Consider the following 26,788-nt stretch of genomic DNA (forward strand, 5'->3'; position numbering starts at 1 on the left):
TGCCATGATTTTTTTCCCTGTTAGTTTTTTAGTGGAGTCTTTAGGATTTCCGGTGTATATTATCATGTCATCTGCAAATAATGACAGCTTTCCTGCTACTTTCCCAATTTGGATCCCTTTGCTGTCCTTTTCTTGCCCAGTTGCTTTAACTGGGACTTCAAGTACTTTGTTGAACAAAGTGGACATCCTTGTCTTGTACCACATCAAGTGGAAATTCTTTCAGTTTTTCAGATAACAATGATGTTACCTGTAGGTATGTCATATATGGCCTTTATTATGTTATGTTCCTTCTATCTCCAGTTTTTTGAGAGTTTTTAATATAAATGGTTGTTGAGACTTATCATATGCTTACTCTGTATCTGTTTGTATGATCTTAGGGTTTTTATCTTTCCTTTTGTGGATGTAGTGAAAATTACGTTGATTGATTTTCAAATATTGAACCACCCTTGTTTCTGTGGAATAAATCCCACTTGGTCATAGTGTATGATCCTTTTAATGCATTGCTGAATTTGGTTTGCTGAGATTTTTGTTGAGGATTTTTGAATGCCTTTGTGTACATCAGGGTTATTGTTCTGTAGTTTTCTGTTTTTGTGATATCCTCATCTACTTTTGTTATCAGATTATAATTGGCCTCATAAAATGTGTTTGGAAATACTGCCGTTCTTCATTTTTTGGAGGCATTTGGGAAGGATAGATATTAGCTCCTCTTTGAAGGTTTGGTAGAACTCACTAGTGAAACTCTGGTCCTGGACTTTTGTATTTTGGGGAATCTTTTGATTTGCATCAATTCCCTTGCATGTAATTGGTCTGTTCAGGTTTTCTCTTCCTTTCTGATTCAGTCTCAGATGGCTGTATATTTCTAAGAACTTGCCCATCTCTTCTAGGTTATTCACCTTACATACAAATGTTCATAGCAATCTTTAGATCCTCTGAATTTCTGAGACATCTACTGTAACTTCTTTTTCATTTCTGATTCTATTTGAGTTTTCTCCCCTATTTTGTGAGACTAGCTAAAAATTTGTCCATTTTATTTTTTTTAAGAACCGGCTTTTGGTTTCCTTAATCTTTCGGATTTTTTGGTTTTACTTCATTTATTTCTACTCTTATTTTGTTTATTTCCTTCTACTGGCTTTTGGTTTTATTTGTTCTTTTTATTGTTCCTCAAAATGAGAGTTAAGATTGTTTTATTTTGCTCTTGTTTCTTGAAGTGGACATTTATTGCTGTATACTTTCCTCTCCATGCTGCTTTTGCTGTGTCCTATTAGTTCTCATAGTTGGTGTCCTCATTTTCGTTTGTCTCAAGGTGTGTTTTATTTCTTTTTGATTTCTGTCATGAACCCAATATTCATTCAGTAGTTTGCTGTACAGTCTCCACATATTACAGTTTCTTCCAGGTTTCTTTTTTTGGTTTGCTTTCTAATTTAATACCTTTGTTATCAGAGGAGACCCTTGGTATGATTTCAATTTTTTTGAATTTATTGATACTTATTTTGTATCCTAAAATGTGTTCCATCCTGAAGAATGTTCCATGTGCACTTGAGAAGAATGTGTATTCAGCTCTTTTTGGGGGTGCAGTGCCCTATAAATGTTCAGCCTATGTGGTCTAATTCTTTGTCAAAGGCTGTTGTGTCCTTGTTTATTTTCTTTGTGGTTGGTCTGTCCATTGGTGAAAGTGGGGTTGTGAAATACCCAACCACCACTGTGTTTCTCCTGTATCTGTTTTCAGATTTGATAATAATTACCTTATATATTTTGATGTTCCTGCATTGGTGACTATATATTGATGAGTGTTATGTCCTCCTGATGTATTGTTCTCTTCATCATTATATAATGTCCATCCTTGTGTCTTGTTATCTTTTTTAGCTGGAAATCTATCTGATATGAATTTTATCTGATATGAATATGATTGTCCCTGCCTTCCTTTGAGTCCCATTTGCTTGTGGGATTGTTTTCCAACTATGTTTATCTTTGGAGCTCAGTTGCACTTCCTGGAGACAGCAGAAAGTTGGATTTCTGATCCAACCAGCCACTCTGTGCTCTTTGATTGGTGAGTTCAGTCCATTTACATTCATAGTGATTATTGATATATAAGGGTTTGCTACTGCCGTTTTGTCCTAATTCTCTGGTTCTATTCCTTGTTCATGTGTTTGTGGATGTCCTTCACTCCAATTTAGATATGTGAGCTCCTTTCAGTAATTCTTGGAGGGGAGGTCTAATGTTTTCAAACTCCTTCAGCTTCTATTTGTATGAGACCTTTTATTTATTCCTCATATCTGAAGGATAGCCTTGGAGGATAGATTATTCTTGACTTGCAGTTTTTTATCTTTATTTTGATCATGTTATTCCTTTCTCTCCTTGCCAATAGTGTTTCCTCAGAGAAGTCATATGTAAGCATGATAAGGGTTCCTTTATAGGTATCTCTCCAGCTTCAGTATTCTTTCTTTGTTTTGAATTATTTGAAGTTTCACTACTGTGTGTCTTGGTGTATGTCTCCTCATATTTAAGTGACCCCATCTTCTTTTAGCTTTATAAACTTGTGTATTTAGCTCCTTCTCCAAGTTTAGGAACTTTTCCTCAATTATTTCTTTAAATTAGTTCCTGTTCCCTTCTCTCTCTTTTCTCCTTCTAGATTACCCATTATTCTTCTGTTACCTTTGCTCATGTAGTGGGATAATTCTCAAAAGTGTTTCCTCTTCTTTTTCCTTTGTGTTTCTCTCTCTTCTTCCATGAATTCTTTATGCTAATTAGGCATTCCATTTGGTCTATTCTACTTCCATAGTTTTTGCCAGAATTTTTTTCTACTCCATTGATCTTTTACATACCGTGTGTCCATTTTTTTTATTAAAAGCTCCAATTTTGGGCCTCCCCTGTGGTGCAGCGGGTTGAGTGCAGCGCTGTGAAGCTGTCCACAGCCTCGCAGTATGGGTTCAACGCCCGGCTGGCCAGGCAGATAACCACATGGTGTGTCAAACCTCTCCTGTCTCGCCCGCTGCTCCCCTCAGCAGTGTTTTCGGTCATTGCCTGTTCTGCTCCCCGCTCTGTCTCTTGTGAATTCTCTCACCCTCCTGCACCTCTGGCCTGTACCCCAGTTCTTGTATAAATAAATAAATCTTAAAAAAAAAGGTTAAATTTCAATCTTCTTCATTAATTTTATTTCTCAGGGCATTCATTTGTTTTTCAGTGTTTTCGTATATCTTCAATGAGTTTTTCTGTGTATTCTTTCATGTCCTTGGGTTTCTTTGTTATGGTAATTTGAAACTATTTGATAGGAAAAAAAAGATCTTCCATGTCTTATGATTGGTTACTGGCGATTTTGTACTCTATCAGTCATGAAATATTCCACTGAGGACTTAAGGTCCCATGTGTTGTTTACTCCATCTACCCATTATCAGCTTTTTAAGTTGTTCAAGTGTGTTAAGGGTACAGGACATTGACTTTTCCAGTGGATGGCACTGTATTTCTGGGAGAGCTGATGTGTAACTGCTGCATCTGGCAGTGGGCAGGGGCCTGGAAAGCGATGTGTGTGGCAGCTGTTGCTTGGTGTACCATTGATAACCCTCCTCTCTGGGTTTCACAACTGTGTCTCTGCAGTCTGTGGGCCAGGCTTTCAGTGTACCTTCGAGCCTAGAGGGCAGTGTTTGAGGGAGCTGTGATGTTCTGCACTTTGTCTTCTTCACTGTGTCCCTGCCTACCTGTCTCACCCTAGCACTTTTACACATTTCTCTCCACAGTTTCTTAGTAAACATCTCTGTGCTCCTCAGGACTGCCCTATCATGGAGGCTTGGTTTTGAACTGCAGTTTCTGCCCTGGCTGCTGTCTCCAGATGCCTCTCACAACTCACCTTTTGTTACATTGAGTTGAATTTCCTCAGCATCTCTTCTGTCACACATGGACAGCATAGGTCTCCAATGTCTATTTGGTACTCTAGTTTCTCCCCAAGTCATGCACTTCCCTGAATCCTGTGCCTCTCTGGACTACTTTAGATAATCCTTCTGGGACCAGTGCAGGAGCCTTCTCTGATGCCATCTTCCCCACTTACTGTTTTTTGCTTAGGGTTGAAATTTTCATGTAGGGATATTTCAATTAGGGAAAAGAATGATAAGAAAATTAAATGAGATTAGTACTAAAATTCATACCACAAAAAATATATATATTTATAAATAGATAGCTATATACAGGTGTTCACAGTAGCAAATGAGGACATAACTGAAATACCCATCTTGGTTAATTAAGTAAAACATAATTATGTAATTAAGTACACACACACATACACACACACACAGTAGGACATTATTCAGCCTTAGAAATAAGGAAATTCTGATACACGCTATAGCATCATAATCTTTGAGGACATAATCTTTGAGGACATTCACTTATGCTAAGTGAAATAAACTAGACAAAAGGACAAAAACACTATGTTTTTGATGTGATGTCATTCCCAATATACAACCTTATATAAGGTATCTAAAACCACCTATTATATACCACCTATATAAGGTCTCTAAAACAGTCATATTCATAGAGACAGTAAGAAGGTGGTTGCCTGGGGATGGTTGGGGAGAGGTTTAAATTGGGAGTTATTGTTTGGCAGATACAGAGTTTCAGTTTGGGATGATAAAAAGTTCTGGAAATAAATGGATGGTGGTCATTTCACAGCAAAGCAAATATATATAATGCCACAGAATTATACACTCAAAATAGTAAAATGTTAAACTTTGTTTATTTTTCTACAATTTAAAAAAAAAGGTTTATTAACTGTAAATCTGCAGTTACTTCAAGGTAAAATGTTTAAAAAAATAGATAGGGAAAAATAGGCTTAGTCTCTTCACAATTTTTGTCTCTTTGTTAGAGTATTTGTTGTTTGTGAATTTATATTGATATTGTTGAAAGACTGAAAAATCAACTTGTGACTCCTGGAGTTTATTCCTGCCTCAGAGACTGAAGATCCAACTACATCCACATTGTTCAGTGGTGGGGTGTGTGCCCTGTAGCCCTTTTCATATCAGACTCACTGAACCCTTTGACTTTTTAAAAACAAGTATGATCAGGTAATAAATTCCCGTTGAAAGACTGGTGAAATAGTTAAACCATTTTAGACTTTTTTTTTCCTCCCTATGCAAGTGTTTAGGAGAAAACAACCAAGTCACTTAGCTCTGGAGTCTTCCTGTCTTCCCAGGTTTACCTTGAAAGACTCCTAACGTATGCAGAGATCTATATCTGTCCGGCCAACTGGAAGCGAATTGTTCTAGGGGCAATCCTGCTGGCCTCCAAGGTGTGGGACGACCAGGCTGTGTGGAATGTGGATTACTGCCAGATCCTAAAAGACATCACCGTGGAGGACATGTGAGTGTGGGGTGATGACAGCGTAGTCAGTGTCCAAGGAGGGCTCCTTGGGAAGGAAACCACATGGTTTTTTGAATGGTCTTTGTAGTATAGAATGAATGGATTTGACTGAATGCCTATTGTGAGCTGTTACAAGGACATAGTTGTACAACATTTTATGTGAAACCCTCTATTTCTCTTCTTTGTGGGTATGAACAGGTACTGGTTTTGTAAAACCAGCAACATTCCTGCTTCCCTAAGGAAGTAAACATTTCCTTTATCTTAATTGGAAAGGCATAAACCATGCTGTTACAAGTCTGTGATACATTTCCTGGCTCTGTGTCTCTCTGCAGTCTGAACTAGTTAATGCCCTGCACAGCTTTTGTGTGTATAACACCTTACCCAAAAAAATAGAAAGGCTAAAATACCTGTTTATGTTTAATTTCAGGGAGAAATTATTCATTACTTTGTCATGTTTTCCAAGTTTCTAAGTTGTCCTCATTTTCAGGGCTGCCTGTTCTCCCCCAATTGGGCGTGGAGCCTCACAGCTCATTAAAAGTGCCGTTACTGCCTGTCCACTCCCATATCTGTCAGGGTATCATTACAGTTGGTCAGATTTGGGTAAAGATTTCTCAGAAGCTTGTAGGCCTATTGTCTGGCATCTCTAGGGTCCGGAGAGAAGGCAATAGTCTCAGAACTGCTTATGAGGAAGTTTCTGTTTTGGAACACACTCAATCCAGAGGAACAATTTATAGCTCTTTATTGTTAATAGGCACTGTGACACTGTTCTCACTGCCAGTTTTTCTCATGTTGTTTGTTTAGTTTCCTTCAGGAAGCTTTAGGCTGGAGGTTTCCAGCAGTGTCCCAGTTCATATCCATTCCTCTGGGCCCAATAATTGTGGAGTAATAAGATCTTCACAGCAACTGTGACTGCTACCATAATGGGAGTGTTTCATGGATATATTCATTCCATATTCCTCACCAGTCAAGGGTCCTCCTTGCCTCTGGTCACTGATTCACTGGGCACCCATTTTTGTGGTGCACTGTGAAACATACTTGTTTTTTAATGTTCCTAGTTCTTCTGATATGTAGCATGTTCTTACTGTAGACCTGTAAAAATGCATTCCTGTGTCTCAATATTTTCATTATAAAAAGTAAGAAAATATAAAGAAATTTTTAAAGCAAGAAAATTTAAATTCTTGATTATATTTCAAGGTGAAACAGTAATTTTTATTCAGACCATCAAGGAAGTGAATATTTGGGTGAAAGGTAGTAAGAAGTGTTAACTTTTTTTCTTTATTGGGGCTATTCTTTCATTAACTCCATGATATCATTTATTGGGGGTTATTCTTTCATCAATTCTTGGACATCATTTGACACTGAATCAATTGCATGCCTTGGGAATGACATCACAGTTGGCCCTACTTGTGTCTATAAAGTAGATGTATGACCAGTGACTGGGTGTGGGTGGGTAATGCCTATAAATATATACTTAACTACTATTTCCATTTTATGGGTCTGGATACTGAGGCCTAGAGAGGTTAAATAATGCTCCAGTAAACAAACAAGTAGGAAATCTTATTCCCCACTTTCTTAACCCCAGTGACCATTATAAGCTCGTCATAGACCACAACAGTAGAAATGAGATGTACTTTACCCTCAGGCTTTCCATGAAGAAGTGCTAACTAAATATCTGAACTGTTCATTTTTACATTTGTCATTATCTCCTTACATAAAAAGGTGAGAAGATAAAAAATAATAAGTAATTTGAAACTTTAGATACTTAGGCTCTATTTAGTGACAGTTTAAATTACCAAGTTAGGAAAAATCAAACCACTGCCAAGAATATTTCTAACACCAGCCACTGTTATGGCCACCATTCTGATAATAATGGCAGCAGTCATTGATTGAGCAGTTCCTAACCTTTTGTCTACAGTAATTCATTTCTCAAGTTACCTGTGAAGGTATTAATGTGATTATTCACATTTTAATCTTATTTATTTATTTTTGTATAGAAGAACAAGGGTGCAGGCCAGAGGTGCAGGGGGTGAGAGGATGCACCAGAGACAGTGGGGAGCAGAACAAGTGGATCTACTAAAATACACTGCTAAAGGTGAGACTAGAGGGGTCTGCTGCACCATATCTGGCCAGAGATTGAACTCAGGCTGTAGTGGTGATAGCGCTGAAACTTAACCCCTAGGCCACCAGGGAGGCCCACTGTTCACATTTTAGGATGAGTGTGAAACCTTGAGAATTTCACGAAGATACCAGGTCACTGGTTCATAACAAAGTCAGAATTGATGTTTCTTCTAAGCAGTTTAAGATAAAATTAATTCATTTATTTAGTATTTAATAAGAAATAAAAGTTAAAGTCAAGATGTTTGGTCAAAATTTAATAACAGGGCCTCCCTGGTGGTGCAGGCAGTTGAGCACAGCGCTGTGAAGCTGTCCGCAGCCTCTGCAGCACGGGTTTGATCCTGGCTGGCTGGAGAGAGATCCACGTGGCGCGACAGACCTCTTCTGTCTCGCTGCTTCCCTCAGCAGTGTATTTCAGTCAGTCTGCCTGTTCTGTTCCCCGCTCTATCTCCGGTGAATCCTCTCACCCTCCTGCACTTCTGGCCTGTACCCCAGTTCTTGTATACATGAATAAATAAATCTTTTTAAAAAAAATTAATAACATATGCAAGAAATTAGAAAATGTGACCAAAGTTCATATAACTGAAGTTTAATATCGAGAATGCCTTTAAGAATATTTATAATATTCTTTCAGAGCACAAATCAGTGCCTTAAGCAGTTCTCAATTATAGTGAAACTGGATTTTTTTTCAAGTGCAGACAAGTAGTAGTAAAGGTTTTATTGAATGAAACTGCTTCAAAAAGAAAAGCATTAATATTTTAAAAGAATGAGGACCATGATCAGTCTAATAGTAGTCAGTAAGTTTGCAAACGTTTTATTCCATATAACCTGAAGAAAATTGAGAATTTTTTTAGCCTGGTTTTTGTTCCTGTCTGGAAGCTATTTGATGATCAGACTCCGTCATCATACCATACACTGATTGAGCCTCAGTGCTTCACAACAGCATTTGATGAATTCATCCAGCTGCATTGGCCAGGCAAAGAAGAATGCATACAGGAAGAACTTTTGTTCAAAAATTCTCAAATTGTAAACAGTTTTTTCCTGAGGAAACTCCCAAGTAATGCCCTTTCATTTCAATCTGCCAGACTTGAGAAGAGATTATCGGTAGGACTCACTGTGAGCAGCCTGTGCCAGTAACTTCCTGTGCTCTCCCCCATTCTTGGCAGAGAGCTGGGACTGTAGACCCTGAGTCAGACCAAGTAGAAACTAGGCCAGACTGAAGTCTACCATTTGTTTTTGAGAGCTTTTGTGATCATTAGTAGTGTGGTTAATCTGTTATTATATATATTACCTTGATATAAGAGCCCATATGTTATAAGAAAAGCTCATCGAACAATTGCATATGTGCAAATTTGAGAAGCAAAATGCAAGTCCCTCCCCTTGCCCATTTGGATTCTCTCTAGGAAGGGATGTTCTCTCAAGTAGCTGATTGTTGAGATATAGAGGAAATTCCTCCCCACCCAGTCTGGGTTCTTCTAAGACTGAACTGATGAATAAGTTAACATCAGATGGATTAGAAGGAGAAATGGTCAAAATTTAATAACAGATATGGAGAATGTACATGGTCATAAATCCCAAGGAATAGTGGAGTGGACTAGGGATATTTTTCCCATGTTTAGGGACCTGGGCACCAAGAATGGGAGGAGGGAGATACTTTACATGACAGACAAGAAAGGGGTTACTGCACCCTTAGGGCAAAAGTGAGATTCTTAGGTAGAGGACATGTTCACTGAGGAACCTACAAATGGGTGACACCCCAACACTACCAAGACTGCATTCTTCTGGGTCAAAAAGGTGGAGAAATGATTGTTTCTCCAATTGGGAAAAGGGCAGAATCTTGGAGCATAATAATCTATTCTTCAATTAGGGAAGGATGGAGGACTTAGGCAGGGCACAAAATCGTCTCCTCAGCCTTGAGGGCTTTCATTGCTCTTAGATCAAAATACTTAGCATGCCAATGTGGGTGTCTTGAGGAGACCAGTTCTGAGAGTCTTGAGGTGGTCTGATTTGGGCACCTTCAGGGTGTTAGCTGAAAGGACACTCACATGCAGTGTGTTACTGCTCCTGATTGAGCACAGTTGTGTCTCCATAACTGTTTTGAGGGATAAGCCAGGTTACCATGATTGCAGATGTCTTCACACATTTTGATTGTCCTTCCCCAGAAGAATTTTGGAAAATTTTCTATCCTCACCTCAACTTTAAACTGATACAAAAAAGAATTTCATCACAGATTTCAGTAATTGAAAAGAATGTTATTTACATTGTTAACTTACGTTATTTTTGAGTAATGTGTTTTAGGTAGTGGAATTCCAAAACTATGTGATGTCCATCATCCATTTCTTACAGTTGAAAATCTTCTGTTATTCCCTTTTCTCCTTGAACTGCCTATTTCTTTCTTAGTTTTCTCTAAAGGAAGTTTCTTCCTGAAAATCCTTTCTAACAAAAATGTGCATGCAAGTTAAAACTGGGATATTATTTTTCTGGACTATAAAATTTTAATTTACTCAAAATCTCCAGGTGAGTTATCATTACTACACAATCGGGTAGAACAAACACTGCAGTTTTTTTATATGTGAATTATATTAAAAATTCAGGTGTTATGAGAAACATCTCTTAATGAGGTCAGTACTTTTTTTTTCTCCACTAGCTCAAATTTTTATATATGACTATTACTGATAGAGTAAAGCAGCAGTACAATTTTTACATTTTTCTCTTCATTAACCTGAGAGCTGAGAACATGTTCTTAGTAAGTAAATGGAATTGCAGATTTTGTTATGTCACTCAGGTCTTTGTTTAAAAAAAAAAAAGATTTATTTATGCATACAAGAACTGGGGTACAAGCTAGAGGTACGGGCGGTAAGAGGATCCACCAGACACAGAGTGGGGAACAGAACAGGCAGATTGGCTGAAGTACACTGCTGAGGGGAGCAGTGGGCATCAGTTCAGTCTTTAAACAGTTCTAGAATTATTTGGGTTTTTTTCCCCCCCATACATCATTGTTCAGTGCTGTGTTTGATTTCTCCCCTCAGGTGTGGTCCCCATAGTTCTCCCACTGTCATAGCACCCTTTAAAAACACATCTAGAGTGGTACATATACACCATGGAATATTACTCAGCATTCAAAAAAGATAAACACATGCAATTTGCAGCAACATGGATGGTGCTGGAAGGGATCATGCTCAGCGAAATAAGCCAAAAAGAAAAAGAAAAATACCGGATGGTCTCACTCATTGCAGGAATCTAGAAAACTTAAATAAGGGACCAGGAAAATGAATAACTATAAGAAAGTGAAAATCAAAATCAACAAAAAACTGAACCAGAGACACTTTTAGGGGGGCGGGGGCGGGAGGGGAGGGATTGGGGTCAGAATGGGGGGGCTGCAATTGTATGGGGAATATAACAATAAAATTTATTAAAAAAATACACATCTAGAATTACATGCTAAAGTCACATTGTTTCAGGGTAATGTGAGGGGCAGCCCAAGACCCCTAAAACTGCATACTCTAATTGGGGTCTGCCATCCACCACATAAAGACAAACCTACTCTTAGTGCATAAGACCTTCAATAGAAAATAACTACAATTAGTGGGCAATGAAGAGAAGAGACATATAGTTTAAAATTACCCATCCCCTCATGGGTAAATGCCCAGCCAAACAGGGTTAGCCCAAAGCAGAACCGATTGCCCCAAGTCTAAGGCACTTTCTGCTGAGAACCCATAGTAAAGGGGCAGAAGGGGCCAGGCAGTCTGCATGGAAAAGAGCAAAACTAAAACCCAGGTCAAGATAAAGGTTGCCATTGTCAGCCTCCCCATAGCTCTCTCACCCACGTCTTTATGTCTTTCAAGTCTCCTTCCATATCCCCCAAGCCTCTGGCACAGGTCCAAGGCTGGAGAAGCAGGTACAGCTTTTTCACATGTCTCCCTGCTCCCTGTGCCTCCTCTGGGTTGTCTTCTTGATCTCATCCTTCTTTTTCCTAGTCTCCTCTAGCTTCTCATCTCTGCTCAACTCTACCCTCCCCTGGGTGGGGCAGGGAACCTGTATCTTCCCTGTCTATGGATAGCAAATTGTTATAATCTATCAGTAAAATAGTGAATGGACCTGTCAGGTCTTCAGTTTGTTAAAAACAAAAATTGAAAACCATTTACGTTATTAGCTCATCATTTTGTCAACACTAAATATTGAGCTAGCACCTGTAGTAGACTTTCAAAAGTTTTCCCCTTGGAACAATGAACCTTAGCAATAGGGGGATGGAGGGAGCGGCCTGCCTTTCCCTCCCAGTGTGGGGGAAAACTGATGGGTAAAGAAGAACCTGCACACTTGATGTGTTTCTGGCCAAGTCAGTTTTAAAAGAGAGAAATGGAAGTAACAGATCCAGAAATCTGTTCATTCCCTAATTTCCTTGTGTTTGTTCCTGGCATGCTTAGAGGACGTCTTTGTGTACTATATGGGAATGCATAACATACCACAGCATTAGGAACAGTGTCCCCCTGAGCCCTATAACAGGTACTTAGTGTTATGAGCTTATCTGTTTCCTCAAAATTCATATGTTGACGTCCTAACCACCAGTACCTCAGAATGTGACTGTATTTGGAGCTAAAAATCACTTTAATGAAGAGTTAAGTTAAAATGGCATCATTAGTGTGGCCCTAATCCAATATGACTAATGTCTCATAAGAAGAGGAGATTGGAACACAGAAAACAGAAGCAGAGATGGGAGATGACACAGAGAAGATGGCCATCTGCAAGCCCAGGAGGGAGGCTAGAGAGGAAACCAGATCTGTGAGCACCTTGTGCATGGACTCTGAGCCTCTAGAATTATGAGAAAATGAATTATTTAAGTCATCCAGTCTGTGGTGGTTTATTATAGCAGGTCTAGTCACTAATGCAGACTTCAGTGGATGCTACTTTTATAAATAAAAGTAAGGATATAGAAGTGGTTGTGAAACTGGATCATGGGCAGTCTGGAGGATTCTTGATATACATGTTAGGAAAACCCTACATTAACTTGAAGAGGTTGTTGGTAGAAATATGGTTATTAAAGGCAATCCTGGTGGAATTCAGAAAGAAAAGATCTCATCTCAGAGATGTGCTATATAATCACAAACAGAATGTTCCTCAAATTAAGAATGTTAAAAGTGTAAAAAAAGTGCTTCCAAAGCGAGGTCTCAGATGGAAATGAAGAGCTTGCTGTTGGACTGGTGCAAAGGCAGTCCTTGTTATAAAGTCCCAAAGAACTTGACCAAAGTATGTTCTAGTGTTTTGTGGAAAGTAGAACATTTAGGTCATGAAATTAAACCTTAGCTTAGGAAATTTCTGAGCAATAGTAAAGGTACTACTTGGTCCTCAAGCCACATTCCTTACCTGCAGCATGTTACACGAGCAGTGGTTCATCTGCATATTCCACCTAGTTGTCCTCACACGGGCAACATCTATGCCACACAGGTGTTACTCTCAGTGTACTATGGAATATCTGAGTCTCAAAATTCTCTTACTCTTCCTCCGAAATGTAAACAGTTAGTGGCTACTTCCCACTGAGACATGCTCAACTCTGCTGAGATCTGCACCATCTTGTATGGAATGACCATATTTTTCTAGTAATCCTATAACCCAGAAAAAGTTATTGCCAACATTTTGACATATAACTTCCTAATGTTTACATATATCTTATTTTTGTAAAACCACCCTTGTAAATGCATTTATGAGCTTTTAAACACTTAGCAAAGTGTTAATCTCAGGTCATCAACCAGTCATTCTTTCCTGACAGAGACAACTTGAGCGTTGTCTCTTGACTACAGCAGGGAGTCCTAAGTTTCAGAAGGAAAGCTTTGTAAAGTGTGTTTTTCAGTGCTGTTTGACCTTCCAAGCATCCTCCTGACCCACTCTGCACCCTTCTTTCTCCTTTCTCAACCTCATCTGTGTACTAGCATCCCAGTGTGACCTTACTGATATTTCTAAGCCCAGGTTCATCTCCAGTTCAAGTATTATCCAGTAATGAGTAACCTGATTTAAAGTCCCCGCACTTACCTTTAGGCTTCAGTGAAGTCCTGTCCTGAAAGCAGCAGAATATAAAATGGAATAAAACGAAGAAATGGAAGAAGGCATTTCTCTTGCCTTCTTGAAGGCAAGAAGATTTGGAAAACACAGCTATGGGAACAAGTTGGAGAATATTTTAAGAGGTGTCCATGAAACCGGCAAGTAGAATAGTTGGGGCAATGAACATGCAGTTAGAGAACGTTCACCGACACCAGACAGATTCGGGCTGAATAGGGCCCGGGGCCAGTTGGTGTGAGTAGTCACCCCCACACATGCCCTGACAGTCACTTTGGAAGAGTAAGGGCCAAGGACAATTGGTAGATAAATGCTTTTAAAAAATTACACTTTGGGGGGTGGTCTGTTTTGTGTGTCATTTTTGTTTTGCAATATTCCTGAGTCCTTTTCATATGTAGACAAAGAAATTCCCAAGTAAGAGAAGCCAAGCGACTTGTCTAAATGCCGTATGACAGATGCGGACACGTAGCAGGAACCTTAGTGCCATCCAGTCCTCGCTGCCTGATTTTTTGTTTTTTTCATTGTGGTAAAATAGACATAGCATAACATTTACACTTCGTACAATTCTGTGGCCTTAAGTATATTTACGTTGTTGCATAACCATCACCAAACAGAAACTGCCTAGTAAGGGGTGCAGAAACTGTACCTTTTAAACATTAAGTCTCATTTTCCCCTCTTCCCAGCCACTGGTAACCATAATTCCATCTGTCTTTATAAATTTGACTGCTCTAATTACTGCATATATTGGAATCATATATTACTTGTCTTTTTGTTAGTGACTCATTTCAATGCATATTATGCTTAGGGTCCATCAAGGTTGTAGCATGTGTCAGAATTTTCTTCTTTATCAAAACTGAAAACGTGCCATGTATATAACACTCACATGTTATTTGTCCATCTGTCCATTGACATGCACTTAGAGACTCTGGTTGCTTCTATCTTTTGGCTGTTGGGGATGATGTTGCCATGCACATGGGTGTACAAATATCTCTTTGACGCCTTGCCTTCAATTCTTTTGGGTATTTTACAGAAATGGCATTGCTGGGCTGGTGACTGGTTTTTTAATTGAATTGATTTTTCTGGGGTAAAAAAGAAGCTGGCAGGGTTGATGATGAAAGCAAAAACAACTCTGTTCCATTTCAGAAGCCTATTTACAGGTTGCTAAATTGCACCCGTTCAGTTTGGTTTCTTTACAGTGTTGATCTAATGTAATAGGTAATTACAAAATGTATTTCTTTATTGATTTGAATTTATTTGCTATAAAGTTTTACATCAGAGCTATTTCTTCCTAATTATCCAGTTGAGGGTAATAAATCCACCAAGCCCATTTGCTGTGTATTATTAATTTTCTGGTAATTTACCACATTAGCATGCTATGAGATGTTCTTTTTAGATGTACTGCTGCAGTTTGGGAATTTAAATTTAGGGAAATATTTGTATTTTCTAAATTTACCCTTAGTTTAAATATACAGTAACTCTTTTTTTTTTAAATAATAAATTTTATTTTTATATTCCCCCATACAATTGCAAATGCCCCATTCTGACCCCAATCCCTCCCCTCCCGGCCCCCACCCCTCAAAAAGTGTCTCTGGTTCATAGTTTTTTGTTGATTTTGATTTTCACTTTCTTATAGTTATTCATTTTCCTGGTCCCTTATTTAAGTTTTCTAGATTCCTGCTATAAGTGAGACCATATACAGTAACTCTTAAGATCCCTGTTTTCCCTAGAGCTTAAACAAAAAAAAAAATTTTTTTTAAAAAAACATTCAAGAAAAGTTTGGAGAAAAGCTATTCTTTTTCCCAAGGAACCCTGGAAAGTGCCATCTTGTTCAGAAACAGATTTCTGATCTGTTTAATCATAGGCTGTCCCTCAGCAAGAGGCATTGGTACTATATGCCATTTGTGGCAGGATTAACACACTAGCTCTCTTAAAAGATTAAAAAGTCAAGATGTTCTCAGCATTAGAGGAAGATCTACTGTGACACCTTTTAACCACCAGGTGGCAGACTGTCCACAGGCAGCCTCTGCATTGCCCTAGGAGAGCACCTTCTAGCCCTTTTGCATTGACATTCTTGTCTTAACCAAAATCATATCTGAGTTCTGGTACTTCATAGGATAATCTCTTACTAAATCTCACTAAATGAAGAATAAATGAAATATTTTATTAAGTAAAAATCAAGGCCTCCCTGGTTGCCTTAGTACTATGAAACTATCTGCCTCCACTACAGCATGAGTTCAATCCCCAACCAGGTAGCTAACCCACAAGGCGCAGCAGCAGACCTTTCCTGTCTTGCCTGCTACTCCCCTCAGCAGTGTATTTCAGTAGATCTGCCTGTTCTATTCCCCACTCCGTCTCTGGTGAATCCTCTCACACCCCCTCCCCACCTCTGACCTGTACCCCAGCTCTTGTATGCGTAAATAAATAAATCTTTTAAAAATAATAATAAATAAAATAAAAATTATCCCAAACAAAGTAGTATTTTTAAAGTGTAAAATGTAGCACAATATATCCATTTGAACCTTAACTCCTTTCATTAGGCTATATATAAACAGTGTGAAAATTATGCTGTTTTTTCGACTAAAAGATCCAAATGTGACTTCATAATCTTTCCACCTGGAGCTCTTAGGACTTCAGTAGCAACTTACTGAGTCTCTTGATTCTTATTTGACCAGTAGTTTCTATGTTTCTAAAGCCATCTACTCAAGCTCAGATTCCAGCCCCCCCACCCCACCTCCTCTTGTCCCCTGTTGTCATAGCAACATGAGACTGGGCACAGTCCTTCTTGGTCTCTGATGGTTTAGTGAGGTTACCCACCAGAAACAGATTGAGACTCAGGGAATCCATGAGAATAGCATGGGGCTGTGTTTGAAGCCTGCAGTTGTCATGCACCTGCATACAGGGAGTAGAACTGGGAAACTTCATGCCTTGTGGAGTGGGTATTGGCTGTGGTTGGGGTCAGGAAAAGCGAGGCCTGGGACTAGGCATGTCACTATTCAGTTCCATTTAAGGAAATGATGACAGGCCATGCAGTTGTTTGAGTGGCTCCATCTTGGTGAAAATACCCCAGAGAACCCTTGTTTCTCTCCATCAGAGCTCCATGTTTCCCTAACTCTGTTGTACTCTCTCTTCTGTGGGAACCTTCTTTGGTCCTCCTTCCTGGTTGAGGTGTGCTCCATTTAGTAACTGTAATTATTGAGCACCAACTTCATGTTAGGTATTGTGCTGGGGACCAGGCATATAAAATCAGATGTCACATTTTCTGGCTATGAAAAGACAAGTAGGGGAGGCTGAATTAAAATGACAGTAGAGCGTGATAAAGAACAGAAATGACTGTGTAGTGTGTTGTGACCAGGGCTCCTTTTGTGACCTTTGTGTGAGAGGTGCCACTGAGACTGAGTGTCTGGCCCAGGACCAGTGCCCAACAAGCAGGTCTGTGACTGATAACTATTCTCCCCCCAGATAGTAACTGTTGAGAAATAAACCTAATTCAAAAGATCACTGACTTAGCAAACTTCTCACAAAACAAGTGTTTAAATTTATTCTGACTACCTATCATTTGTTTTCATCAAAATGTAATTGGATTGGCTACATGGATTTTAAAGCCTGTGTTCGCTCCTTTACCAATCAGTCTCTGTCATTGGCTAAAACCAGCAGAATCAGCCTCCTTAGGAGCTTGTTAGAAATACATATTCCTGGGCCTCCCTGATGGTGTAGGAGCTAAAGTTTCAACACTTTCAAGCTATTGTCAGCCACTGAGGCCATGAGTTCAATCCCTGGCCAGGGAGCTAACCCACATGGTGCAGCAGACCTCTCCTGTCTCACCAGCTGCTCCTTATTTCAGTACATGCACCTATTCTGCTCCCCACTCTGTCTCTGGTAAATCCTCTCACCCACCCACCCCCGTACCTCTGGTCAACACCCCAGTTCTTATATGCATAAATAAATAAAAATAAATCTTTAAAAAAAAGAAATACACATTCTCTACCAAAGGAGAGGCTAGGAATGGACCCCAGCAGTCTGTTGTAACAAGTCCTCAAGGTGAATCAGATGCAAGCTCAGGCTTAGGAACCTAAATGAAAGAATAAAAACCTGTTTTCATTCTTTAGAGTTGGTTGAGTTCCCTTTTTAAGAGATTGGGTCAGCAATTCACCCTCTCCCTTCTCTTCCCTTTACTTAAAGAATCTCCTACAACAGATCTTCCACTCTCCTCCCAGGAGGAAGTGAAGAGCCATTGAGAAAAACCCTCTAGATCTAATAGGGCAGCTGTCAGGACCTCAACTAGACTCTACATGACCGCTCCTGACTGCTTCATCTGCCCCATATTTGAGATCTGCCACCAGAATGCTATCTATGTAGGTCTCATTGAAACTAATCATCCTGAAGTACTTCATGGTGATCATCCCAATTAATCGGGCTTTACTTCTGGACACTGGGTTAAGTAAATTCAGCTTCCAGTAACAATTTGGTGGTTAAACCGCAACTTTGGTGTCCAACTAGTCAATTTATTAGATGCCTTTTGTGCCTGTAGTATGCAATTTTCTGGAATCCAGTCTCCAACAGCTTGCCTTGGCAGGCCACACAACCTGGTTCAGCACTAAATATGTGCTGTTTTGTCTTTGCTCTGCAGGAATGAGTTAGAGCGACAGTTTCTTGAATTGCTTCAGTTCAACATCAATGTTCCTTCCAGTGTTTATGCCAAGTATTATTTTGATCTTCGTTCTCTGGCAGAAGCAAACAACCTGAGCCTTCCCTTGGAGCCTCTGAACAGGGAGAGGGCTCACAAGTTGGAGGTAAGATTCTTTTATCATGTTGGTCTTGGTGCATTATTGCAGATGCATCATCATGGTAATGTAGCTTCTGTGTACTCAGTGATCATTTCTCCCTCTATGTCTTGTTATAAGGTAAAAAGATGAAATACCCTGGATTTAGAAGGGAAAGTCAATTCAAGGGGCATAGTCAATTTAGTATAATTTGTATCTCGTGTGTTTTTTGCATCTTCTTAATTCCAGTTTTTACTTAATGTGTGTTGATTCTTTTTTTTTTTTTAAACATTTTTTTAGCCCTGTGTTTTTAAAACTTTATAAGCCCACAGAAATGTATTCCCCAGTATCTACTTTTATAAGGAAATGTTACCAGATAAACACAACAATATGAAATCCAAAACGTGTGCCCTTGCTGGCAGAAGTGACTTTCACCGTGAGTGTGAAATACTATGCTATTTCTTGACTGAGCGCTGGGACAGAGTAAATGATAAGTCCCAGAGTATCAGAATGGTGATAGCATTAGTAGGGGTAAAACCACACACCCCCTACCTCTGGGAAAGTGAGGGTTTCAGAGGATGGAGAAAAATCCCCTGTGAACTGTGGAGCCATGCTATAGAGAGTCAGGGGCCTGGAAGGTAGGTACAGATTCAAGTTCTGTCTGGTTGTGGAGGGAGAAGTGGGTAGTATAGGATTGCCAGCCTTGGCTTGCCCTCCCTTGCCGCAAGACTGACTACTTGTGACATTTGAACTCCCTCTTCTCCACACCTCCTCTCACCACCTAAACAGGGGTTCCAAAATTAAGGTCATAGTGCCACCTACTGGGGGGGGGGAGGAGGCAAGACATATGCAAAGGAAAGGTCAACTCAGGGAACACAAGAGAATGGAGTCTGAAGTTTTAGACACTTGACACAGAAAGGCAGCTACGGCATAATCAGAAAAGGTACCCAAGAACAGAAGGAATTCTTCATCAAAGAAATTTAAGCTATAAAAAGACCCAAACAGAAATGATGGGTAGGAAATACAGTGAAAGAACTGGAGATAAGAATAGAAAGCATACTAAGAAGGCTTAATGTTGCAGAGGAAAGAATAAGTGAAGTAGAAATTAAAAATGTACAAAATATCTCAAATGAAATAGGAAATACAAGATTTAGCAAAAATGAAACTATGCAAAGTATCAGGTTACAGTATAAGAGGAAACACGAGGTAATGGGTATCCCAGAAAAAGAACAATGAAGAGACCAGAGACCCTATCCAAGTAAATAATACTGAAAATATTACAAACCATCGATGTCCAGGAAGCAGACAGAACACTCAACTTACTAAATGCAAAGCGAGTTACACCAAGACATCATTGTTAAATTATCAAAAGTCTCCACTTAAGAAAAGCCACTAAAAGTGTGCGACATACAGAGGCACCTCTGTCAAGCTTTCATCAGACTGTCAGCAAAACTACATGCTAGAAGAGAGTTGAAAAACTTTCTAAAAGTAAAAACTACAAGCTAAGAATAATTGACCATGCAAAGTTAGCATTCATGTATGACAAAGAAATGAAGACTTCCCTAGACAAATAAAAAAGGTTAAAGTTCTTCTAACACAGATTTAGAAACAAGGATGAAATGGGACAAAAAGATTAGATGGGAGAAAGAAAAAAACAAAAGATTCAGTGGTGGTAATTAAGCTCTGTATATCAATGTATCAATAACTCACCCTTAATGTGAATAGTCTGAACTCAACAATCACTCACCAAGAGTGGTGGGTTAGAATTTCAAAAGCATTGTTTATCAATATTATAAGTACAGGAGTCTCACATCAAATCTAAAGACAAATAGACTTAAAGTGAAAGTCTAGAGCAAGGTGCTTCAGGCTAATAGCACAGAGAAAAGTAGGAATGCTATTGGTATAGCTTATCATTTAGACTTTCAGCCAAAAAGGTAAGTGGTGGTAAGGACAGACGCTGATCATGGGGACAATCCATCAGGAAGATATAGCTGTCATTAATATTTATGTACCCAAACAGATGCAAATATAATATATAAAACAGCTATTAATAGACATAAGGTAAGATACTGACAACAGCACAATACTAGTAGGTGATCTCAACATGTCACTTTTATCACTGGATAGATCATCTAGAGAGAAGGTAAACAACAAAATAAAGACCTTAAATGAAGTAATGGATCATATGAACTTAATGGACTTAATATGCAGAACTTTTCATCCCCCCAAAAATGAATGCACATTATTCCAGTGCACATGGAACATTTCTCAAGGTTAGATCATATGCTGGGACACAAAACAAGTCTTAGTGTGTATATACCACAGAAACTGAAAGTCAGCCTAATCATTGGGAGAAGATATTTGCACATTCACATGTATGATAAAGATTTAGTTTCCAAAATAGATAAAGAACTCATACCACTCAAAAGTAAAAAACAACCCAATCAAGAAATGGGCAAAAGACCTAAATATACACTTCTCCTAAGAAGACATACAAAATAGCCCACAGCCCACAGACACATAAGAAAATGTACCATTGCTTATTGTAAGGGACATGCAAATCAAAATTATAGAGAGATATCAGCTCACACCTTTGAGAATGCCTATGTCATAAAGATTGAAAACAAGGGTTGGTAAGGGTGTGGGGAAAAGGGAACTTTCATTCTCTTTTGGTGAGAATGTAAATTGGCACCTTTATGGAAAATGTTATGATGATTCCTTTAAAAACATACCATTTAAATACCATATGATCTAGCAATCCCTCTTCTAGGGGTTTACTCAAAGCATGCGAAAACACCAATGTATAAGATATATACGCCAATGTATAAGATATATGTATAAGATATATACACAATGTTCATAGCAACATTATTCACTTTAGCCAAAACACAGAGTCAACCTAAATGCCCATTGGTGAATGACTGGAAAAAAGAAGTTGTGGTTTATATACTCAGTGGAATACTACTCGGCTATTTAAAAGATGAAACTGTGCTCTTTTTGACTCCATGGATGGAACTTGAGATAATTATGCTAAGTAAAATAAGTCATAAAGTGAAAGACTAGATGGTTTCTTTCATTTGTGGAATATAGATAACCAAAGAAAATGAACTGTCAAGGCACACCAAAAGTAACTATTAGATTTAGTGAAAAATATGAGATTAGAGGAGGTTGCAGGGGAGGGAATTGGGGAAGAGTGATAGTTCAGTAGCACCTTTGGTGATGAGTGAGGTATGTGACATGTTGAGGTATGAAGCTGTACTTTGAAATTATATAGCTTTGTAGATAAATGGTAATTCAATAAAATTTGATTTAAAAAGGCTTAATTCTGCTTTTTTATTCCCCAAAAATCCTTCTTCCATGGCCCAATTAGAGCTGGACCAGCCCCCTTGGCATTGGTCTGGCTCATGGCCTTCATTGTTAAGCTGTGATTTTGGTTTCTCAAGCTTATAGTGTCATGTTTGCACCTAGCTCTTCCCATCTGACTTGTGACCAAATATATTGGGGATAAAGGATCACTGGCGAGACCTCCCCCCCTCCAGAGAGGTGTGCTGGGGCCCTCTGCACTTCATCTCTGACACCATCTTGGACTCATCCCCACAGAGCTTTTGACAAAAGCAGTAGATGGCACAGTCATCTCCCAGACTTGCTGGGACCCAGGAGGTCTGCGCTGCCTGCCCCATTTTCCAACCCAAATGAAATGTCCCCAGTCAGTAAAGGGTCGGGGTGGTTAATGATTGCAAACAAAGCAGTGCTGAGAGGTAGGGAGGATGAGCGTTATTATGGATTATAAACCTAAGAAAACAGAAATTTATGTAGTTAATAATGTGCTAATCTCAAGAAGGAAAGAGCATAATTGTAGGTGAGACTAGATGCACAGTGCTAGGCTTACATAGCCCTGGAGGTAAAACAAAAATCCAGTTTGGTTCTGAAAAACCACTTTGCTATGATTGTTTAACAGCCATTAGAATAAAACTAGTCTTTTCCGTCTCCTGTTTCTCTTCTATTCAAGAGTAGAAACGGAAACCCTTTCTCTTGAAGGATTTGTCCAAGGCAAATGTTGTCACATCTCTGCAGGCACACATTATTAGCAGCATCAGAGTTAGATTTCACAGTGAGCAGGAACCCAGTTTCAGCCTGTGTGACAGTCTGCAGCACCCTTTATGTGCCACTGTCTTTGCTGAGGACAGGCGCTTGGCCTGTTGGCCACCGCTTAGTCGCACAAGTGGGCGGGCCTGTCGTTCTCCCTGAGGGAACACATTCAGTTTCCGGCCAGCCACACTGAGAGAGCCAGGGTCTGAGGCTGGGGGAGTTAGTGTTACTCTCCGCTCTGGCAGGCTGTGTAAGTTGACGGTAGGGGGAACTTGCCTCCCTGTGGGCTGCCAAATAACTGCTCCTGCAGGTCACCGTGGGGGAGGAGGCCCTATCTTCCTCAGGAGGCTCTTCTGTCTCCCCCAAGGAGTTCCCACGGACTCTCTGAACTGGACAGAAGTCCAGAGGGGCTCCTCCTCTGTGAGCCTGGACAGATGTACTGTGGAAAAGCAATTGACAGCCTTTTGAAATGATCTCTAAGGAACAGAAACTGTGTTTCATTATTTTCCAGACCCTGGCATCCTTGTTAGCCATGTGGTCATCAGCAAACTTGAACCCCACAGTGGAAAGCAAACAAGAGTGAGGTATTCGAAGTTGCTGTTACCTCCAGTTCTGTATTTATTCACATGTACCCCCAAGTAACAGTTTGATGTGTTGGTAACAGGTCTGTCCTGAGAACACCATGCACAAAACTGACCCTGCCCTGTTGGAATTTACATTCCACTGGGAGGAGATAGTAAGCAGTAAATATAAATTGGCTATTACATTAGAGACAGTCGGGGGGGTTGCTTTACTCAGTAGCCTCATTGAGTACATGATGATTGTATGAAGACTTGACTGTGGGATGAGTTAGTCTTATAGATGCCTCTAGGCTAGGGAAAGAACTGCTGCAAAGCTTGCAGGAGTGAACTCAAGCTCAGGTTATGGGGGCCACTGGGGACACCATAGAATGTGGTGGTCAGTAGAGAAAGCACAGGAAGGAGAGTCTAAGGGGGAAGCAGAGAAACATTTAGCAGGATTGTTACCATGATTCCAGCAAGACCCAGTGGAAATCTGATCAGAGCCTGCCAACACTGGCAATGGAAAGTGGCCAACTACACTTGTGTGTCTGTCCCTTTACTGTGAGTTCTTTCGTGGATGGCTGCTGTGTCTGTTTCCCTAGCCCTTGTCACAATCACTTGTACTGCCGAGCTGGCCTAGCACTTGAACTGACCCTTGAGTCATCTAGTCAGAGAAAGTTAGCATGACTGGGACAAGCCATCTGGGTTGATGTGCAGTGGCTTGCAACACTGCAGCAGCCCTGGAGGAGCTCTGTCTTGTCTCTGTCTTGGCCTCAGGAAGGCCTGGCCTGGCTTTTGGCTAATGCAGTTTCCTTGGAGTCTCACTTTTCTCATCATCCCATGTACCTGTGGTCCCCTCCAGCTTTCCTTCAGTGGTTATTTGGAGCTGATCAAATACCTGTGATCCATTTGCTGCTAAGCACTTAATTCTTTTTCCAAGCAATATCTTGGGAGACAGGTCACTATGTGTGGGTTCTCACCCTGAGTGTCCACAATTGCAAAACACCACTCAGGCTCATGGTGCAGCAGCAACAGGATTTATTAATAAAGGGGCAATAATTGGGGTAAAGGAAAGACTTTCTTTTTTTTTTTTTTTTTTCCCCAGGTATTTATTTATTTATTTATTTTTGAGAATTGTTGAATTTTTTTTTTTTTTATAAATTTTATTGTTATATTCCCCATACAATTGCAGCCCCCCATTCTGACCCCAATCCCACCCCTCCCGCCACCGCCCCCCTAAAAGTGTCTCTGGTTCATAGTTTTTTGTTGATTTTGATTTTCACTTTCTTATAGTTATTCATTTTCCTGGTCCCTTATTTAAGTTTTCTAGATTCCTGCTATGAGTGAGACCATCCGGTATTTTTCTTTTTCTTTTTGGCTTATTTCGCTGAGCATGATCCCTTCCAGCGCCATCCATGTTGCAGCAAATTGCATGTGTTTATCTTTTTTGAATGCTGAGTAATATTCCATGGTATATATGTACCACATCTTCTTGATCCAGTCATCTATTTTTGGGCATTTGGGTTGTTTCCAAAGCTTAGCTATTGTAAACAGTGCTGCTATAAACATAGGGGTGCAGGTGTTCTTTGGAATTGATGTTTCTGTGTCCTTTGGGTAAATACCTAGGAGTGGAATTGCTGGGTCATATGGAAGCTCTATGTTTAGTAGGTCCAGAAATCTCCACACAGCTTTCCACAGTGGTTGGACCAGTTTGCACTCCCACCAACAGTGCAGAAGAGTTCCTTTTTCTCCACACCCTCGCCAACATTTGTTGTTGCTAGTTTTTTTAATATGTGCCATTCTCACTGGTGTAAGATGGTATCTCATGGTAGTTTTGATTTGCATTTCCCTGATGACAAGTGATGTTGAACATTTTTTCATATGCCTGTTGGCCATTTGCATTTCCTCTTCAGAGAAGTTTCTTTTAAGCTCTTCTGCCCATTTTTTGACTGGATTATTTTCTTTGTTGTTGTTGAGTCTCATCAGCTCTTTGCAGATTTTTGTGATCAGTCCTTTATCATTAGTGTTGGGTGCAAAAATGTTCTCCCAGTTGGTGGGGTTTCTCTTTGTTTTTGTTATTGTCTCTTTTGCTGTGCAAAAGCTCTTTAATTTGATATAGTCCCAGCTGTTTATCTTTGCCTTCACTATCACTGCTTTGGGTGATGTGTCTGTAAAGATGTCTTTGATGTGCAAATCACGTAGTGTTTCGCCTATATTTCCTTCTATATATTTTATGGTTTCAGGTCTTATGTCTAGTTCTTTAATCCATTTTGAGTTGATTTTTGTGTATGGTGTGAGGTGGTGGTCAAGCTTCATTCTTTTGCATGTAGCGACCCAGTTTTCCCAGCACCATTTATTGAACAAACTTTTAAAGGAAAGACTTTCTAAGGCCACAAATGGCTGGCTGTCCTACCCAAGTGTCCAGTAGTCCAAACCAAAGACTACTCATACTGCATGGTGGCGTCCCTTCAGCAAGAGTCTGGAGCTGGTGGCACACTGGTAAGTGGTGAACCAGGATCCAGCTCTGATGGTAGTTGGAGGTGATCTAAAGTGGAGCTGCTGAGGTGGTACCACAGCAGCCAGCAGTGCCTATCCCGAGGGTACCCTGGCCAGTGCCAGATACCAGACCAGACAGTGCCAGAGGCAACTCCAGAAGACAGTGCCAGAGGATCAGAAGCAGTACACATCTCTGAGAGATGACCAGGCACAGCTGAGCAGTGCCCATCAGCAATGTCAATCAGCAGTCGAGGCGCCAGAGGATGTTGGCATAAGCGAACAGCAAACAGCTCTTTTGGAGATACCAAGCACAGGAGAAGCAGGCTACAATTTGAAGTGGAGATGAGATGCAACGGTCTGCAGAGGTCTGAGTCCCAATGAATCTCCCCAGTGAATCTGCTTCAAAAGTCTGAGTCCCGATGCATCCATAGAATGTGTCTCAAGACCTCTGGAGCCTCAGCTCCTAGCTTCTTCAGGGTGCCTGATCTGTCCATTTCCAATTCCTGCATGGTATTTAAAAGTGAAATCCCAGCTGGCTGTCCAAACCCAAACTATGCCAAGGTCAGGCAGGTAACTACTGCTGCCACTGCAGTGCACCCCAGGCTGCACACACCACAGGCTTCTTTATGTCAGCAACTTCTCCCAGGTTCCACCGTCTCACCTGGTTATGCTCCTTGGTGACAGCGGCCACCACAGGGCTGTTGTTTCAATATGCAGCTGAAGATGAAGCTCAGTGCTTACCCAACAACCCTGCGAGGCAGGTGCTGTTATTACCCCATCTTCAGACATGGATGCTAAAGACTTGAAATGGGCTGTGTGCCCAGGGTCTCTCAGTCCTAAGTGGGAGCCAGCATTAGCCTCAGTCTGCTTGACCCCAGGCTGTGCCTTAGAATTGGTTCAGATTCTGAGATCTTTTCTCAATTGAAGTTTTCTCAATTGAACAGAAACTGTGTCTACACTTCCCTTGTATCCCCCAGCTGTGACTGGCACAGTGCTGGGCTGGGGGGTGTAAACGCCATGGGGCAGTTGTTCTTGTGGGTTTTTGTTAACAAATATCCTCAGTGCCTAGAATGACAGGGCACTGAGCCACGATGGGATCTGATTAGTGAGTGAAGGAGGGCCCCCTTGAGGCTGAAGATGCTTACATGTGAGTCCGACCCTGACTGAATTGTCTCTCTTCTGCCCTGTAGGCCATCTCTCGCCTCTGTGAGGACAAGTACAAGGACCTGAGGAGACCCACGAGGAAACGGTCAGCAAGTGCTGACAATCTGACTCTGCCCAGGTGGTCCCCAGCCATCATCTCCTAACTGTTGGCATCTTCACTGGAGGCCATACCATCCCGCAGTTTCTCCTTTAATTTGAGAAAAGACACACTTG

General features: G+C 40.4%; 1 protein-coding gene across 2 annotated transcripts in view; it reads left to right on the forward strand.

The window, feature by feature from the left end:
- CCNY (cyclin Y) overlaps positions 1-26,718 on the forward strand; it is a gene marked incomplete at both ends in the record, with an annotated part of 163,865 nt that extends 137,147 nt beyond the window's left edge. For both annotated transcript variants that reach the window (XM_084253749.1, XM_084253750.1), the window contains 3 exons: positions 5,177-5,343; positions 18,134-18,296; positions 26,602-26,718. In XM_084253749.1, the coding sequence (XP_084109875.1) occupies positions 5,177-5,343; positions 18,134-18,296; positions 26,602-26,718 (447 nt within the window). The remainder of the gene's footprint in view (positions 1-5,176; positions 5,344-18,133; positions 18,297-26,601) is intronic.
- Between the last annotated feature and the right edge of the window lie 70 nt (positions 26,719-26,788).

This window comes from Talpa europaea (assembly GCF_964194135.1).
Source record: "Talpa europaea genome assembly, chromosome: 14".
NCBI lineage: Eukaryota > Metazoa > Chordata > Mammalia > Eulipotyphla > Talpidae > Talpa > Talpa europaea.